Here is a 20583-nt window from a genome sequence, read left to right as displayed (position 1 = left end):
CTTTTACATTATAGCAAAATGCATGAATGTCATGTGAGTCCAATTTTCTGAAATTCTAAAATACCTTCACCATCTCTTTTAATTGCAGTCTAATTAATTTGATATCTTTATTAAGGAGACTTTCAACCGACTTTCAATGTCGACTAGGATCATTATTTCGGATAATTTTTCATAAATATCGCGATTTAATAGTTTTTTTGAATTTTTGAATCATGTAAATCAACTAATTTCAAATCTTGTTTTAAAATTTAAAATATCATATTATATTAAGTATCCTAACTAAGATTTGTTATTTTTATTATACTTTCTATTAATCTTAATCAAGATTCATGGACTTTAAATTGTTTTGAAATCCTTTTGTTTCAAAGAAAAAAAATATTAGAATATTTGCGTGGGCAGTCTTTGTGGGCTGTTCGAAGTGAGGTTAGGAGGTCTTAGTGCTTGAGGGTTATCTTGCGAAATTCAAGCATTTGGTTCGTTTAATGGTTGGCGATGGTCGGTCTTGTTTTGTTTGGTGGGATCCTTGGCTGCCGGGGGTGCGATTTTGGATTCATATGGGTCTACGGTGGTTTATGATGTAAGGAGTAGTTTGGAGGTGCGGTTGTTGGAATTCATGGATGGTGAGAGGGGTTGGAGTTGGCCTACAATGTCTTGGGAGTTTCTTGAGATATGGGGTCTTATTTAGGCAGTGGGGCCCGAGGGGAAAGATTATTGGGTGTGGGTGTCGGATGTGAGTGATCGATTTTCTATCGTTAGTGCGTGGGAAAGTTTGCATCCTTATCGTCCTAGGGTGCCTTGGGCTGGTATTTTGTGGGCGGGCGTGGTTAACTGTGAGGACAAGTTGGATACACGAGATTGGTTGAGGAGTTGGGGTGTTGTCATAGAAGGAAGTTTGGAGTCGCGAGATCATTTATTTTTTGAGTGTGGGTTTAGGAGAGAGGTGTGATCTGGTGTGTTGCGTCAGTTGGGCTCGTCACATTGGGTGGCGGGTTAGGATGTGGAGTTAGTTAGTTGTGTTGGATGGAGTCGGGTAAAGGGGTGCGTAGTAAGTTATTCCGTATTTTCTGGTGTGCTTCCATATGCTACATTTGACAAGAACATAATCGGCGATGACATGGAAGTAGACCGAGGTCGGTGTCAGGTCTGGTTCACCTTATGGTCTCTACGGTTCGTGCTCGTGCTACTTCCTAGCGGGTTGATCTTCGTGGTCTTATATAGTGGATTTACGGATGTTTTTCTTGTTGTACTTCCCGTTGTTCTTTGTTTTGCTGTTGTCCCTTGTTTGTGGGTTTTTTGTTTCTTTTCTCTAGCTTTCTCTCTAGTGGTCTGCAAGTTTTTTTTTTGTTAGTTTTGTTCTGATCTTATTTTGTAGGCTTTGTTTTGGGTTTTGTTACCCTGTCTTCGCTTGTGTTTTGATGTTTTGATACCTTGATCCCGGGCTGTGGTATCCCCCTTGTTGTTGTATAATAATATCACCTATTCTAAAAAAGAATATTAGAATAAAACACATATCCCTAGCTTTCTTCATCCTCTGTATTGAACATTTTCTTATTATGGTTGTTCAACGATTAAGAGTTTTATTCAATGGTAGGTGGGATGAAAATAACTACTATTATGACTTCTGATTTATTGAAATTTTTGTTGCTTCGAACACATCATTTTCAATTTTCATTATTGTCTCTTCTTTCCAAAGTGATTCCTATCGAGCCATTATGAAAAGATAAGCCAAGCATATGGACGGTTTGATATTAACTGGTTTGCCTTAGGGGTCTTAAACCCACCTTGACAAATTTGATGAAGGAAGGATATACCATCGTCGAATATTGTTTGTTTCTTTTCTGTTCATGAGATCTCTACAATTGATATCAACACCACACCATAATTGGTTAGTAATTTCAATTGATGACTTTTAATTAGGATTTTCATCTTCATGAATATAATTATTTAGATAAAGTTTTTATCAATCCAGTCCTTGCTTTATAAACTGATATTTCAGGTCTAGAACATGAAAAAAATATTATTAAGTTTGGGTAAGTTCAAAAGCGATTTTTAATTGTAGTGTATTTATTTTTAAGTTTAGTGTATTTGTTGAGCATATGTATTTGTTGGTCACGTAAATATCTCATCGGAAGTATCCCAAAAAACTTTCAAAAGACCTTTTATGACTACAAAACCATCGTCCAAAGTGTAACTAATTTTTTCCTTTGCATGTTTCTATAATCATACATCTTTATTTTCTCTTAAATTATCTCCCCTATTTTAAATCATCGAATCATATTATTATTTTTTTAAATATCAAAACTAATCTATTTTTTTTTCAAATCTCATTCTATTTATTTGTTTTGATTTGTTTAGTCTTTTTTCAACTTATTTTATGTTTTTTGCATTTTGATTTTTTAATTAGTTTGAAATATTTAGAGTGAAGAAAGATCAACCAATCACAATTAAAATAGTAGAATGGAGGAAATTATGGTTACGATGATGGATTCAGATACCGTGATTTTATTCACGACTACACCATTGTTAGGAGTTGAGGTCGACAATGGAGCCTGTGTCAAAGGAGTTGGGATAAAAGAAGATGGAACTGGAGTGATCACTAGTGGCTCTAAAGAAGCCATAAATGAAACATGTGGAGAAAGAGTCGAAGTCAAAGCTGATGGTGAAGTATTAGTGGAAGGAGAGAGAGCCACGTTCGATGGAGCAAGGGATGAAGACAAAATTCAAGTTGGAGATGTCGCCACTATTAGTGGAGGAGCCGATTTTTGAGAGGAAAATAGGGGCAACTTTGTTGGAGAAGAGGTCGGTGTGGTGTTCAGAGCATGGCCAACTGATAGTCTTTAGATGTTTGATTTAAATACAGTGTAATTACGAATATTTCTTAATAAGTCAATTGCAATCTCATTTGTATGGTTGGGGGTAGTTTAGACTTTTATAAATTCATTTATTATTTATTTTGAATTTGTTTTGTCATTTTTATAAATAAAATGTTGATTTGCTATTTTTACAAATGAAAAGTTAAAATATGTCATTTTTCTTATTAACCCTATTTCTTCTCTAGAGAATATCCTATTAGTCCAAAGCAACTAGAAAGAGATTCTTTTAATCGGAAAGAATTTAGTCCACCATACCACTATATGATTAGCCCAACATAGATTTTGGTTGTTCCCTTATGGAGTCGACCTACTATTATTGGCTTTTTGGCCCTTAATCCCAAATTAATTAATTAATTAATTAATTAATATTTTGATGATAACAAACCTGCTTTTATTCATTAACAATTTAAGTATTTTGAAGTGCCTATTGTGTAGAGCTCGGAATAAAAGTTCCAACGCAATATGAATTGCTGAAATCGGAGTTCAAACGAAAAAGATATGACCAAAACAAATTTAACTGGAAAATACCGTGGTGGATGACGTGGCATAATCAGACCATTTGCATGTAAACGTGTGGCAATATATTGGTTGAATGATGGATATTAAGGGTGTGACATATGGTGGGCTTTCAATTTTTGTATTGATTTTAAAAAGAAGATGAATTTAAAAAGAAAATGAATTTAAATGAAAAATGAATATAATATTATTTTATGTTTGTGTCTAACAGCTAGTTTTTGACACATGGTGTGTTTTTTATTTTTGGATTAATTTTAAAAAGAAAATGAATTTCAAAAGAAAAAGAATTTAATATATATTTTGTTTATGTTTAACGGCTAGTTTAGTTTAAAATCTTAATCATTGATTTTTTTCTAAAATTTAATGGTCCAGATTAATTATGGTTTCTAAACATTTTTCCTCTCTATTTAAACTCATATTCTTCTCCAAATTTCAACAACTTTTCACATTTTACAATCCTCAAAATTAGCCAAAAAAAAACCACTATTGTTACTCTCTCTACAAGCTTCCAATTTCTTTCTTTTCATCTTATTCTGGAGAGAAATTTCTACTGTATTGTGAGATTAAAGTGTGTGAGCTCAATCTTATATACCCACTCTTTTTAGAGAATTTCATTATGTGATTTAAAGTTTCAAAACATTGTAACGGTTGGATTCTAACTTTGTAGAAAGGATTGGGTTGCTCTTGAACCCATAAAAATAGCAAGGTAGCAGTTCGACTCTCATCCATGGAAAGAGTCAAAAGAAGATTTTTTTTTAATCGAAGTCCCAAGAGGCGTTTGGGAAAGTGGATATAGGTTGTATTTGACCGAACCACTATAAAAATCATGGTATCTTCTTCTCTATCTCTTTCCTAGTTATTCTTGCATTTAATTTTAATTGCTTGATTTTGTTGGTTGAGATTGATGGAGTATATTGTCACATAACTTTTATCAATCTTGTTATTTACCATAAATTAGAGTTTTTATCAATTTAATTTAAAAATATCTAATTAGATCAAATTGAGCATATTTAAGAAAAAGATCTAATTAAACCCTATTCACCCCTATCTAGGGTTGTCATACCGGTCCAACAACTACGTCTTGGGTCGATCTCAATTTGCAGGCCCAATCTTGCTTTCAATTTCATTTGGGCCCACATTAAGTTTTCAAAGTTTATGGTCCCTAAGTTTGGTAGAATTATTTGGGCCCATGCTCTTTATTAAAGTAGTTGTAAATATAACAATTAGGCTTAAAGTATTAACTTATATAGTACAATACAAAAAAATTTGCAGATATTGAAAAATTTAGATTCAGTTCTTAGAGTTAGTAAGGATAAACTATATCGTTGATTAGATTACATTGCTAATAGGAGTCTATTACTAATAAATTTCCTTATATTAGCATTTTGAGAAAATGTTGTTATATACTTAATTATTAGCCTTAAAAGTTCTACCCATTACAATCACCCATTCAAATTGCCTAGAAAAATTAACAATTTATACCCATAAATTTTAAGAGTTCTATCAATTTAAACCATGAATTAATAATTATATCAATTTAAATCTTCAACTTTTGTAAGTATATCAATTTACATTCACCATTACGTTGCATTTGGAAAAATATTATGTGAAATTTATAATTATATCAATTGAACCCCTAACATTTCATAAATGAATCCATTTAAAGTTCTAGGCGAAATTTCCTTTGAAAATGGTCCACACATCTGTTCTAGTCGTCCATTTTGTAAAACCGACATTTTAAGAAGTCTACATACGTTTGACAAATTAAATGCATTGATCATTTTTAAAGGTGATTATAAAAAATGGTCTAAATTGATTGGCTTATGAAAATTCAAGAGTTTAATTTACACAAATCATAAGTTTCAAATTATATTGGTTGAATAAAATTTGGAGGAAAATCTAAATTAATGCACTCAGGAAAGTTCAAGATTTAAATTAAGAGCAATATTTAATTGCAACAAAGTATTTCTCTTAATTTAAGGCTGCACCTAAATTCTATATATATATATATATATATATATATATATTTTTAATCATTTTGTTTTAATTTTTTTTTACATGTATCAAATTTTAATTGAGTTCAACAAGGCTGCACCATGTATTTATTATTGATATAATTCTCAAAAATATGGTGTATTGTTATTTACCCAATTATATATTAGGAGTTTTAAATGCAATGAAAGTTAGAAATAATTATAAATAAAATGGTATAGTGATATATGTAAGTTTAGAAAATGAGAGAGATGAATGAAGCCAATTATTTTGAAATCAATTATTGCTTTGGAATCCACTCACAGTTTAGAAAATCACATATGGTAATTGAAAAGAAAATGTGGTGCCCATTTAATATTATATTCCAAAAGTGTCTCAAATGCCAAAGAAAAATACAAGAAGTGCCACCATAAACATCAAAAACATATATTCTAAACTATATTGACAACGATGTCCACTAAATTATTCTTTTTCTTTAATTATCCTTTCTAATTTTACATCTTTTTTGCAATTATTCTATTATTTTCACATCTTTTAGATCTTAATATGCTTTTAAATGTCAATGAAATTATATATAATATGTCAATAGTTTCTATCATATTTTTTAAGAATTTATATTAATATTAAACCTTATATTAATATGAAAGTAAAAAAAATACTTAAAATAAATGTTTACTCATTTTAAAGAAATAAAAAAAAAATTGTATCAAATAGACTTTAACTTTCGCGCATATTTTCAAAAGAGCAATATTTAGGTGCAGTCTAGGTTGTATCTAAGTCTCATACTCCCCGTACAAAAAAAGATAGTTAATTATTATTATTTTTGAAAAAAAGTTACATGTGTCACTTTTAGTTTTTTTTTTTTTTCTTTCTTTTAGAAAATATCTCAAATAACTTTGTTTTTTATTCATGGTATTCACCCTTTTTTTCTTATTTTTATCTAATCAAAATATCCTTATGACAATCCTTATGACAATTAGTTATTGTTCTTTTTATTATTTTAGAAGTTTGGCATGTATTTATTATATAATTTATTTTAAATTTGGCAGGTCTCAAAACAAACCTACAAGGTTTATTTTTTTTTTTTAAAAAAAAAAGAAAAATCAGTTGAAAATTTTCAAGCAAATTATTTCCTTTTAAGATTTTGTTTTTTTTTTTGGTGGAAAAGTTACAAAATTATCAAAATTTTGTTAACATTTTTAATTTATTATTATTTTTAAAATAAATGAAAATAATAAAATAAAATTTTCAGTCATACATGGTTTTTTGTCACATTATTATTTTTACACATTATTTCTTTTCAATTTGTTTTTAAACCACCCAAGTTGACAAGTACCACCTCGTCCTGGATCAAAAAAACGTCTTTCGTGCAAGTTTTTTTCACTTGACCCACTTATGGAAAAAAACTTGCACGAAGGACGTTTTTTTCTCCGTCCTCCCTTTTCAAATCAGTTCGAGTGGTTCACCTCTGCTCCTCTCTTCTCGAGAATCCATAAATCGTTTTTGTTTTTTATTTTTAAAAAAATTTCGACAACATTAATTGTATACATAAATATTATTTTATGGACTTTTTTTTTTAATTTTTTAAAATATTTTTGGTACTATTTTTTAAAATAATAAAGAGGATAATATTGGAAGGTTATTATAATAATTGCCATATTATATTAAAATCTCCCATGTCAAATAGATTTCTAAATATTAGAAATTTTTAATATTGGTGTAGTATGGGGTCTTATTTTGACCCACTTATGGAAAAACTCCATGAATAAATTAATATTTATGTTCACATTAATGATATTTGGATGATGATTTTCTCTAGTTTATCAAATTTTACGATTAAGTTAAAATATTGATTCACTACTTATATAGATGTCAGATTTAGTTATTTAAGAGAATTTTGATAAAAATTTAAAATCTTAATTTGAAGTAAATAAACTAAGGATATATTTTGGAATACATTTTCAAATGTTCAATATAAAAAATAAGTCATTTTTAGAAGAAATTGAAGTGTTTGACAATCACTCAAAATAGCTTTATAAGTGTATTTTAATACATTTTTCTCCAAAGTGTTTAATGCAAATAAATTTTTTGAAAAACGTTTTTCTTCCAAGTCAATTTAAGCCGGCCCTAACATACTTAATATAAATTGTGTCTTTTTTAGTATAACAATCACGAAGGTAAAAGATTGGACCTCGGACCTTACTAAATTCACTTCTGCCACCATATAGATTCAACTTCTTAATTTCGACCTACACATGAAGTTTTTCTTTTACTGGGACAGCATTTCCTAATTTATAGATTCTATAAAATGATTTGCCTTTCAAATTACTTTTAAAAGAACTCTTCTATTTTTTAAGATTATATTTTTTTATTCAATATAAATAATCATGATGATTAAATTTAATAATTGACTTAACTTTGATATTTTTGCCTTTTCTACAAGAAAAGTTATCCGACCTCCAACTTGAAAGAAAAAAACAATATATCACGGTTTTGAATCAATCCATTAAAAATACAAAAGAAGATTGGGATAAACTCATCCCATTATATCTTTATTTATTATTATTATTTGAAATGATAACATATCTATATTTAAATTTTAATTGTCCAGTGGCTGGCTTTAGTCGCCAGTGTTGACTTGCTGCCAAATTTAAAAGAATTCCAAATAAATAGACCTATTTAACAAACATGAAAAATAATACAATAAAACAATGAAGCAAGTTCAACAGTAATTTTAAAGTCAAAACAAGTTAACAATCAAAAGTTAATGAGAAGTTTAGGATTGAAAATATTATGATTTTGGATTGAGGCACGCCGTTAAATACTATTCTTAGAGAAGATTTACCCAAATTCCAGTAAATTTTTCGACACTCCACTTGATGCAACACTACAAGAAAGCTTGTGTGCAGCTAAACAATCTCACAGATACTTTTAGACTTATAGCTTACAAAAGATCATATGTTCATCTTATCGAAGAAGACAATTAAAAGTGCCTATAGTAAGGCAATTATTTCCTTGAAGAAAGGGAGAGGAAAACAAACTTTTTCTCACCCATCAATCAACTTTTTAAATAAAATAATTAATTAAGATAAAATAAAATATAATAAATAAAGAGAATCTTTTAAATTATCCAACACACATATAGTAAATCTTAAAAGCTAGAAATATAATCATTTCAAAAAGTTTCGTTAAGAAAAATAAATTACTATTAAGCATTACACTTACCCCATCAAATAGCCAAAACATTCATAAAATTTCGATATGTTAGTACTTTTCAGGTTAAATTACAAAATTTCTCCCCTCAAGTTTCTTTGTTTTTATCAAATTGACCCTACACTTCAAAAAGTATTTAATCTATTTTAATAGGTTTTTAGAATACTCAATAATTTTTTTAAAAGAAGTTAAAGAATCTATTTTTTTTTTGTCTTATATATTATTGAACTTTTAATTTTGTACTAAATATATTTTTGTACCTTTTAAAAACTATTGAAAAGGTCAAGGAACACTAAATTAAAAATTTAACTTGTTAGGACACAAAATTAAGTTTTAACATTGATTAAAAATCCATTTGTTAATCATAGGCTCCCTTTGGAAACTATTTAGATTTTTATTTTTATTCTTGAAAATTAAGTCAATTTCATCCACATTTCTTATACTGATTTGCATATTTTTTTAAGTACAATGTTAAATTCTTAACCCAATTTCAAACTAATAACTTTCTGAAAACTATTTTTTTTAGTTCCAAAACTTGACTTAATTTTTTAACCATGGTGAAAAATAGATAAAAAAAAATCAAGAAATTCAGAGGTATAAATTGCGTCTAAAGGCTTAATTTTCAAAAATAAAAACAAAAAAATAATGATTAACAAACAAAACCTTAGTTTTTTTTTTTTTTTTTTTTAAATTAACCTGCTTCCACCTCCAAATTTATTCCTTTGTTATCTACCTTTTTATCAATGATTTAAAAAACCAAACCAAAATTTGAAAATAAAAAAAATAGTTTTTAAAAATGTATTTTTATTTTTAGAATTTAACTAATTTTTTTTTTAAAAAAAGATATAAATTATTATAAAAAAAAAAAGGAAAAAAAACATGTTTAATTTTTAAAAATAAAAAACAAAGAATGAAATTATTATCAAACCAGACAAAAAAAATTTACCCAAATTTAAAAGTATAAAAACTCAAATAGAATAAATCCAGACGTGTAAATCTAAAAGTATAAAGCATAGACCAACATGGTATTTCAAAAGAAGTTATTGTTGTCATTTTTTCAATTTTGATTAAAAAAAAAAATAGTAACTTCAAACTAACACTAGAAGCCTGATTTATGATTTAAGATGAGTAAACAAGTTTCAAATATAGGACCAAAAATAACATCTTAACAAAATATTTACTAGTAAAGTATACCTTACCCTAGTTCTTACATATGCTGAAGTTAAAATTCAAGAAAATTATCAAAAACATCCTCCAAAAATTTGATTTTCCAACCAAAACAACCCAAGATTCAAATAAAAAATTAACTTCTTTTTTCCCGCACATCCATTTTTTTACTTTCGGGGTGAAAGTAAAGTACCAAGAGTTCTTTTGTTTCTTTTATTTTATAGGTAATTCTTCAAATCCCCTATTCCTAATCCAAATCCTCAATCTAATCTCTAGTTCCCTTTGTCCCATTTATAACTCCCCATCTTGATCTTGACCAGAATTCCACAAAAAAAGGCCAAAAAATTCATTGGTATGGAGGCTTAATTAAAAAAAAGGTTTTAAATTTTTGTTTTGATCTCAATATCGCACTCGACGCAGATTACAAATGATGCTATTTGTGAAAGATGAAAACTATTTTTAATCGTTTTCTTAAAAAGAAAAGAATTAAAAAAGCAAAATCAACACAAAACACTCAATGGAATGGAAATTAAAAACCTGAAAGAGCACTACTGATTAAAAAGCATCTATCTGTCCAAGGAATTGATTTGGGGATTTGTGGCCACCACCCAAAAGACAAGAGTGCTGTTTTGCATTTACAAAGCACTGTCCAATTGAAAATGAATGACAATCCACAAAGAAGGCCCACATGGAAAGAACTACCTTTTTTCATTCCACTAACAAAACCAACAACAGTGAGTGACAAGCCAAAGTTGACAGATGAAAGATGAAACAGCCAAGATGCCCTTCTTCTTGTTCTTCTTCTTCTAATATTTACATATTGATACCAAATTGACTATAATACCCCTCATCTACACATTCCAAGATCCTCCTTCCTACAAAACATTTTTCTAACACCTTCATTCTGAATTCACATGCATACTACAGCAGCCGCATATTACAACAATACACAAAAATTACACAAATTTATGAAGGTTTTGAAGAAACATTCATGAAAGGGGAATATAAGAGAGCTCAAAAGCTTAAATCTCACATGTTGTGAGGAGAAGAAGGGCTCCCGGATCCACCATCGGTTGCCTTTGCGTATACCTCGGAGATCGACCTTCTTCTAAACCGGAAGGATTCTCTACCTCCAAAAGGAAGAAATTACTTATAAACAAACACAAACTGAAAAGAAGCTAGACATGAATTCAATCAGTACTTGCATCAATTTCTAATGAATAAACGACTTCACAAAGTATGGCAACCAGACAAATTTTTTCTTGAAAAAAGAGAGATTAGGATCACTAGAAATCTACAACAAACTATGAGAAATCAAACAAAATTACAGAAGAAGTTAAAAGTTTTCAACATTTGATGAATCTCCAGATGATATTATTCACAGAAAATGCGACCCATCAGAGGAAAAACTTATATGTAAGGATATCAGTCAACAGGGTTATAATGATCATTAGTCTGCAATAATGTTTTCACAAGATACAGAGTTTTTGTTTGACTAACATGCATGTTTATGAAGTAAGCTCTACGTTTTCGACCACTACTCTCCACCTACTTCATCAAACTTTTTATAACAAAGAGGCAGATCCACACGAAATCTCTTTAATTAAGTTTGACAAGACCTCCCACCTAATGAACAAGAGCAACCTACTTTCCACTCCAGAGAACAGAAAAATGGTGGTGCAAAATGGCCCAATTTTCCACATTAGAGATCTATTATGATGTCCACAAGAAAAGAAGCATATAATGAATTGAAAACGATTGAACTGAAAGATGCTAATGATTCCCCATAAAAATGGCAAGGCCATTGTATTGACTATTCTATGGAGTATGGAGATCTGATTTAAACAAACAGAAGTGCTTTTCAATGGAGCCATAATCTGAAATTCCAGCTTAATTAGAACCACCATCCTTGTGCTTGTCCAATCATGAAGTACACAAAAAATTTATTTCCAGCTTGTATTGGAAAGATAAATCTTAGCCTAGGTATTTTTTTGGGATTCTATAGGAAGGTCATATCGGTCATTTCAGATAAAGCGAAAAGGTAAAAGGTACGACTCTGCTTCTTACCAGAAAAGGGCGACGCCGGAGAACTGGATCCGGCCGGTGAAATAGGAGGCGAACCGTTCTGGTATCCTGGAGGCCTTACTATCATAATACTCCTTGTGATCCTCACCGGCGACTCTGAAGAATCTTCTCCGTACGATCTAGCGCTGCCGCCATCGAGCTCTGAATCAAAAAGAGTTCATTAAGAAATAACAAGAAAATTAGAAAAGTCAACATGGAAACTATGGAGTTTGAGGTATCGATTGAGCATATTTTTAGTTCAAAAGTATAGATCCGTCAAATTGCTAGACAAATCCGAGCTGCCGGCTATTTCTTAAGCAAAATCAACAGTACGTTTCTCATTAAGCGATTTATAACAACAAATTAGAATCTCAATTGAATAAGCGGCCTACAGTTTAAACACTTTTAATCAAGAAAAAATCATATCGATTAATCAATATTCCATGATTGTCTTATAATTAGGGTTTCGAGTTGAAGTTTATCGAGTTCGATTAAGAGTCCGCCATGGCAAGCACTGGAATAAAAAGGCCGTAGCGTACCCTTGTTGCCGGAGCTAGGTCGACTAGAAAACGTTGAGTGTTTCCGAAGCTTGCCGAGGCCACTCTCCGGCCGCGGTCCAGCGACGGTATCGTCCCAGAGCTGGTCGAGTAAGCCCATAAGGAATGGCGAATCAAAGGTAAAGAGAAGAGATGGCCGAAGGATGAAGTTCCGACACGGCCGAGGAAGTGGCGGGTCTGAGTATGAAAGAGCTTTGACGCGGCAGTGGGAATGATATTTAAAGAGAAAATTTGAGGAGTTAAACATCGAACAAGTCGTCCAGGGTAGAGATGAAATATACACCGTTGGATCAATCTTGGAGACGATGGATTGGACGGCTGATAAGTGGTGATGTTGAGGATAAGAACGTTTTAACAAGTGGACCCCATAACTGGGCGTTCTTGAGGAAATAAGTGACACGTGGACTTTGGGAAGTGGGGCCATTTTTGCCAGAGGGTAAAGGACTATATTACCCTCCATGTGAAGACATTTAATTACAACAGAGGTTGGGTGGTAATTAAAAAAAAGTTAAAATTTAGTCATTTATTAACCGACCACTATCCTACTCTAAATTTTATCGAAATGTTGATGGATATTTAATTATAAAAAAAATTCAAAAAAACTATTTAAATTAACAAAAACCTTTATGTTTCTAAACGAGTTAAAATATTTATTATTGTATTATATTCATATTTGTTTTTTTAGGTTGGTTTAGTTATAAATTTGGTTCCCGTAATTTGGAAAAAATTAGAATTTATAGATCGTTTGGTTTGAGATTTTTCTAGATGAGAATTGACACATGGATGCAAAACCAACGTTTGTTTCCACAATTTAACACTTTGCCTGAGAATAAACAATTTTCATACATTCTTTTTTTTTTATATATATATATAGTTTTTTTCCTTTCAAAATTATGAGTTTTATCGTTTGTTTTTTTCCTATGTTTCTCACTTTATATATAATTTTATTTTGAATATAGTTACTTAATTAATTAATATTAATTTAATAAAATTAAAATAAATATATTTTAAAGAAAGTAATAATAATCTATTAAAATATTTACTTAACTTATTTAAGTTATTAATTAATTAGTTAACAATATCTTAAATATATTTAACTATTAAGTTATGATTAGTTAAATTTAATTAGTACAAAAAATTATTTTTCAACAACAATAATTGATTACTTATTTTTATCTTTATAATCAATTATTTAATGAGATTAATTTTAATTTCATCCTTTATTAACAACATTTAATCATTATTAATTATTTACAATCAATTAATTATTTATTGTGATTAATTTTTATTACTTCATTCGTTATTAATATGATTATAAAACTTTTTTTTAGTATTCTTTATTAATATATCATATTTTATTTTATTTTTCACTTGTCAATATGTTGTTCATTAAAATATATTTTCTTATATTATTTACTTAAAATTAAAATTACTAATGTTAAACTTAATTAATTATAAAAAAAAATAATTAAGTATTAGATTATCATTAATATGACATTCATTAAATATATTAATTTGTTATTTTTAATATAAATTACTCAAAATTCAAATATTTATAATTAAACTTATTATTGATTTTTAACTAATTAATTTTTATCAATTTATTGAATAATATTTATTTTTTAATTACTTAATCTATTAAACTCATATAAGGTTGTCAGCCCGTCTGGATTGACTTGAAAGAAAAATGTTTTTCAAAAAATTCATTTTTATTTAAACATTTACATTTGAAAATGTATTCCAAAGAAACCCTTAATTTAAAAAATAAAACACAAACATAATTTTTGTTCATAAAATTCTGATAGCATTTCTCATGCATAATCAAATACAATCATTTTTTATTCCCAAACATCTTTTACCCAAACATCCTATTGACTGTCATAATTTATTCTTAAACATCTATAAAACTTTAAACCAAACAACCTAAGACCCCTTTGTCCTTATGGTTCGATAAAACCTCATAAAAAAATCCCTATAGTTTGATAAAATCAACCTTAAGAATAAAATCTAATTATTAAACCATAAAGACTAAATTCTATTATAAACCATGGAGACTAAATTCTACTTTATCCTGACCGTAGAGATCAAATTTGCAATTTAAATTTTTATGTTTCGTAATTTTTTTACTATATAATTGAAATGTTCATTGTGTAGGAGTATATCAACATGCAGCAGAAGCAACAAGGATCAATAAACATTCTAATTCATTAATTTTGACTATAAATAAAGCATGCTCATACAATAATAAGAGGGTTTCAAGCAATACCTTTGTAGAACTTTTTTAATTTGAACCGTCTCAAGATCTTTCCTACTATTCTCTTGGAGTTTTAGATTGAGTTGTGTGACTCAAAATAAGCTTGAATGTAGGAAACTTAGAGAAGAACTCATTGCAACAACCCACTTGAAGAACATCTTCTTCAAACTGAATTTTTCAGCAAAAACTCAATTGATGCTTGCTACAATTCCACTTCCATCTTCTCTATTTATTGCATGACATTCATGCAAAGAAAATGGTTGCATGAGATGCAGCTCATGTTTAGAGATTTGAAGCTTAAATGAAGTGAATGTTGTGAGAGCTACTTCATGATAGTGGAGAAAACCAACTTTCAAATTTGTGTTTTCCAAAATTTTCAAATATTAAATTGATTTCCAAAATTCATTTAAATTTGAAAAATGAAAACTTTATTAATTTTATAAAAATTAATTTTCTAAATAAAATCAATAAGTAATTAATTAAATAATTTAATTAATTCTAATTAATTTAATATCAAATATTAAATTAATTTTAGGAAAATTATTTCAAATGGTAAAACTATTGAAAATATTTACAAGATATAGTAAAATTTTAGAATTATCAATGATAGACACTGATAGACACCGATAGACTTTTATCAATATTACTGATAAAAGTTTATCAGTGTCTATCAACTTCTATTATTGGTAGTTCTAAAATTTTGCTATATTTTGTAGATATTTTAATTTATTTCTCTATATTTAAAAACAACCCTTAATTTTAAACAAATTCCACCTTCATGAATTTAATATTTAAATCATATTTAAATATTAATTAATTCTCCAATTTCGTATAATTCTAAAATTAAACGCGTAATTACATCTCACATAATTACTAATTCCCTTAATTCTAATTTGAACGTTTTAAATTAACTTATCAAGCTACTCTAAAGCTAACCAATTTACGAGCTAGTAGGGGGACTTCGCGGACCTACAGATCATGGGCTCCAATGATCCAAGATTAATTGGCTAAACTCTTTACACCGATTAACCCCCATTCATTAACTAATGGACCACTCCACTAAAACCCATAGTTGCACTCCCCTCACTGTAGATATACTGTGTCCACTCGATATAACCATGATTAGTAAGTTAATCCTTCATAGGTTGTTCGTAATAACGACTAGGTTAAATGTCTGTTTTACCCTCGAGATTACCTCTTGTTCCTTAAGTCCCACTGATCCTTTAATGAACAATTGGTTTGTGATCCAATCAACAAACTGAGTCTCTCTCGGGCCAGTGAAAGTGTGGGGCCCCTTGTTCAAGACCCGAAGTTAGCACTTAAAGGAACAACCTCTCTACTATACTTGAAAGCGGGTAGGAGTTAATTCCATCTTGCACCCTATGTCCCCAACTATCTACACGGTCTTACCCTTGAAATGGATGTTTATTGAGTCGATGTTGTTGAGCTAACCCTCACCTATAAAAATCTAAGGATAATCCCGAATAAACAGGAGTTCATAGTAAGCTCAGGATTAAGGTCAAGTTACCTAAGTAATCGCTTTGAAATAACTAGTCTTAAATAGCAAACAATGTTATAAAGTAAGAGTGACTGATTTCGTTGTCCGATCTTGTACAAACCCATTACATAGGACATCCCCACTCCTCATGTCATAACATGTATGAATTAAGATCACATCGTTTGTAGCACTTTATAATTCTTGATAACAACTACAGAGTGGGTCGTAGCCAATAGTGTTATCAGAATAAGACACCTAACCTCATTGATCATTTTGACTATTTACTTGAACCTGATCCACTTTTATGTCTCCACATAAAGTTCAAATACTCATGAAATAGTCATGATCTTTTAGTTATTAGATTTCTAAAATGAAATAAGCTGTCACACCCCTCCCCGAGCCCGCACTCCTGAGCCCGAGGAGAGGCGTGAGGAACCACAGATACCACCCTTTTGTGATACTTACTGTCCAGCCGAACTTCTTTAACATACACTCAATAAACTTTAAGTCAAGGAGATAGCAGCAACTGGTTAAGTAGGCCCATTTTTATTACAACAATGTAATGTTTATACAACTTCAAGACTTAACAACAAAGTTTACAACAACAATTCTTTAAAACCCTCTGGAAGTGTAACTGTGACTTGTGGCAAACCTTGACCTTAGCCGTGAGTGGTAAGCGACTTCTAGAGTCTATTTCAACTCATAAAAAAAGCATATCAAGATACAAGATTACATTCAAACCTCAGCCTTGAATGAGTCTGTTCTCAACTCTATCTAACCATACACGGTAGATAGCTAAACTGATAACTACTTAGAATGAGTACGTTGTCTACCTACACACACAGTAGATAGTTAACTAATACTAATCATGAACGCTTACTCAGCTGAGTTCCCTTTTGTTAACAATGTCTCCTATATGCACATAGCTCCCAGCGCATGGGCTCAGAAGCTAGGCCCGTCGGCCCTCTGACCATCTCATACGAGGTTCATCCTATAGGCTCAGGAAATAGACCTCTCGGCCCCCTGACCATCCCGTGAGATATTACTTTCGGGCTCAGAAACCAGGTCTATTGTCCCCCTGACCATCCCGATCACATAATCTCATTCATATGTTAGGTACTCATTCATAACATAAGGATATATAATTTACTCTAAAAGATATGATTTAAGACTTAAAGGAAATTACCACTCACCTTGGTCGTTTAGGAACCTTTCTCTCTAGAAGTTCCTTGGTCTTCTCGGGCTCCTCTTGCACCCTAAATTCTAGATTTAATTTGAAGCTCAGATTACTCATAGTTCTAAGCTTTATCTCAAGCTACTTTCTTCTACAAATATGCTCTAAAATATTTCAGGACGCTTACCTCAAAATATTAGTTTAGAACTTCTCGTGGTTTGGCCAGAATCTTCAAAATATCATGACTGGCTCAAGCTTACCCGACAGCTCAACCCTTCTATCTTTTCCTCATTCTACAGCCGGATTCCTTAGAGCTTCTTCTCTGAAAGCCTAACCCTGAAAACTAGACTCTTTTAGCTTTCATATGGCTTTGAAATCACTCCAAACGCATGAGTATTCTGGGAGAACGCCTCTTCCCAAGTTGATGCTACTTCCAGACCTTCCTGTCCGACAACATCTCCTTCTCTTGGAACTTCATGACCGACGCATGGTCTTGCTATCCAACACATAGTCTTCTCTCAATCAGCCTTCATACACTCTTCTGAATGTCTTTTGAGGAGAATTTGAGTTATGGTTTGAAGTCCTTGGCCCTATTTATAAGCATCCAAGATCTCTCTAAGGCCGACACCTCCTACTTGGCCGTATGTCCAAGTATCCTTTCCTTAAATTATTAATGTAATCTTACGTCATCGCAACCCAAGGTGTCCTCTTCCCCTTTTACCAACGCATAACGCCCACATTTGCATGTCTTCTTGTGCATCCACCTCAATTGCTTAAGGCTTAAGATTTCTTTTTAACAAGCCACATGTCCGGATGACGACTTTGAATGCGTCCATCCTCCATATGCGTTCATCCTTCATATGCGTTCATCCTTCATATGCGTTCATCTAACCACAAATGCGCCCATCCAATTGCTGCAACATTCCTATGTCCGGACACCACCAATTGGTGCATGCGTCCATCCTGGCTCGTTTTACCGCCGCATAGTTTATCACCTAATGTTGTTGCCACATACTACCAATGCATAACGTTGCCGCATAGCATTGACGCATAGTGTTGCCGCATAGCACCGACGCATAGCACTGCTGTATGACACCAACGTATCCATCGCTGCATGACATCAACGCATAGCGTTGCCGCATGCCTCCATCGCCGCATGCCTCCATCGCCGCATGCCTTCATCGCCGCATGCCCCTATCGTCGCATGCCTCTATCGCCGCATGCCTCCATCGCCGCATGCCTCCATCGCCGCATGCCTCCATCGCCGCATGCCTCTATCGCTGCATGCCTTCATCGTCGCATACCTTCATGAACAACCAGCGCGCGCAACTCCAACGCCCCAGCACCCTTGTCCGCGCAACTTGAGGCTACCGCATGCATTGTTCTAACCTCTCAAGAGTGCTGCCGTATACCATCGATGCATACCTTCGGCCGTACCCCTTCGCATCGCCGCATGCGTAGCATCACCACATGCCCTTGCACCGCATGCCCTCGCGTAGCATCACCGCATGCCTCGCATAGCACTGTCGCATCCATCGCATTCTTCGAGCCACATGCGTTGTTCTCTTGGCCACACTTTAGTTTCCTTCAACGCCCTAAATAACCTCTAAATGAGCAAGGCCAATGCATGGACAACCCTTAGTCATTTTTTTCCTTGGCTTCCAACGCATGGTTATACTTAGCCAAATTTTTACTAGTTATGGCTTATTTCCAAAGCCATTTAACAAATCCTATTTAAACACTTAGAATTTTCCTACTCTTTATCTTAGGATCTAACTCATACTTAGCTAATCTATTTTATTTCCTGCTTAAAAGGGAAAATGGAATTTCGGGTTTCAGATAAGCAATACATATTTTCAATAACAACTTATTGAATTTTCAGAATAAGTTTTATTATTTACAAACCACAAGTTTTTGGACATAAAACCCAACACATCCCTCACCTTTTATATTGATGTCGAACCCTTAAAAGTGTGAAAATGTCGACATGTCGACAAAAAGCAATACATATTTTCAATAACAACTTATTGAATTTTCAGAATAAGTTTTATATTTACAACCACAAGTTTTTGGACATAAAACCCAACACATTCACCTTTTATATTGATGTCGAACCCTTAAAAGTGTGAAATGTCGACATGTCGACAAATAAGCAAATACATTATTTTTCAATAACAACTTATTGAATTTTCAGAATAAGTTTTATTATTTACAAACACAAGTTTTTGGACATAAAAACCCAACACATTCACCTTTTATATTGATGTCGAACCCTTAAAAGTGTGAAAATGTCGACATGTCGACAAAAAATTAGTATCAATACTTATTGAATATATTTAAAGTTCAAGTACTGAGTAGATAATAACTTGGACAAAATTTTAAAATTAATTTTTTAGAAAAAAATACAATTTAATAAATTTAAATTAAATCATAATTAAGTTGAACCTTAAACATGTTAAATAAGGTTCCAAATTTTAAAAGTCATTGAATACTTAACTTATGAGCATATTTGGAAGTGATTTTGAAATCGCTAAAATCACTTTTGTGATATTTAAAATTACTCTAAAACATATATTTAATCACATAAAAACTAATACATGTTTAAAACAATTTTCATCCTTTATTAAACAATATATGTCATGTTGAAAATTCTATTTGGACTTTTGAGATTTCAAAAAATGATAGATTTAGTTCCATGTTTGAATTGGTTTTAAAAATTGATACATAAAATTCACAACTAGTTTTTCTAATTGGACCTTAATTGGTACAAGAAAAAGGAAAATCAATTTATACACATCCTTTGAAATTTTATACAGTTGAATTCTTGACTAATCCGATGATGGTATTTATTTAAACCGCAATTTTTCATAAAATAAATAATTTAAACATCTATTAGCCCTTTACAATTATTTTCACTTTATTCGATTTATATTAGTACTATTTTCAAATATAACAAAATATACTGTCTATTATTGACAGACATCTATCATGTCAATGATAGATACTAAATAGATACTGATAGATGTCTATTATAACCACCTTAAAATAAAACTACTCAACTTCTAAATTTTATCAAAATATCAGAAAAATTATCACGTAATACCTGAGAATTAAGAAAGAGATTCAAGATCCGAGATCATAGACTTGACAATGAGAACAACTGCGTTGAGAGTCTTTTTTTTTTCATTATCTTAATGGCGTTATTTTTGTTATTATTATTTTTTAAAAAAATCTTGGGCGAACGGTATAAAGTAACCAAAAAAAAAAAAATAGTA

The 20583-nt window shown here is 31.0% G+C and overlaps 1 protein-coding gene across 3 annotated transcripts; it reads right to left on the bottom strand.

The window, feature by feature from the left end:
* Positions 1-10450: 10450 nt before the first annotated feature.
* Positions 10451-12589, bottom strand: LOC120069950 (dormancy-associated protein homolog 3-like). Of its 3 annotated transcripts, none has more exons than XM_039021792.1 (4): positions 12365-12589; positions 11829-11987; positions 10795-10891; positions 10451-10636 (listed from the first exon to the last, which is right to left on the bottom strand). In XM_039021792.1, exons 1-4 carry the CDS (start codon positions 12480-12482, stop codon positions 10609-10611), a joined length of 402 nt encoding a protein of 133 aa, XP_038877720.1. In that variant the 5' UTR covers positions 12483-12589; the 3' UTR covers positions 10451-10608. The 3 variants fall into 3 exon arrangements, with proteins under 3 accessions (XP_038877720.1, XP_038877722.1, XP_038877721.1); XM_039021794.1 differs by having other exon boundaries at positions 10795-10887; XM_039021793.1 differs by having other exon boundaries at positions 10451-10887.
* Between the last annotated feature and the right edge of the window lie 7994 nt (positions 12590-20583).

The sequence above is a fragment of the Benincasa hispida genome, unplaced genomic scaffold, assembly GCF_009727055.1.
Source record: "Benincasa hispida cultivar B227 unplaced genomic scaffold, ASM972705v1 Contig701, whole genome shotgun sequence".
In the NCBI taxonomy this organism is placed as follows: Eukaryota; Viridiplantae; Streptophyta; class Magnoliopsida; order Cucurbitales; family Cucurbitaceae; genus Benincasa; species Benincasa hispida.
This window is presented reverse-complemented; position numbering and strand designations above follow the sequence as displayed.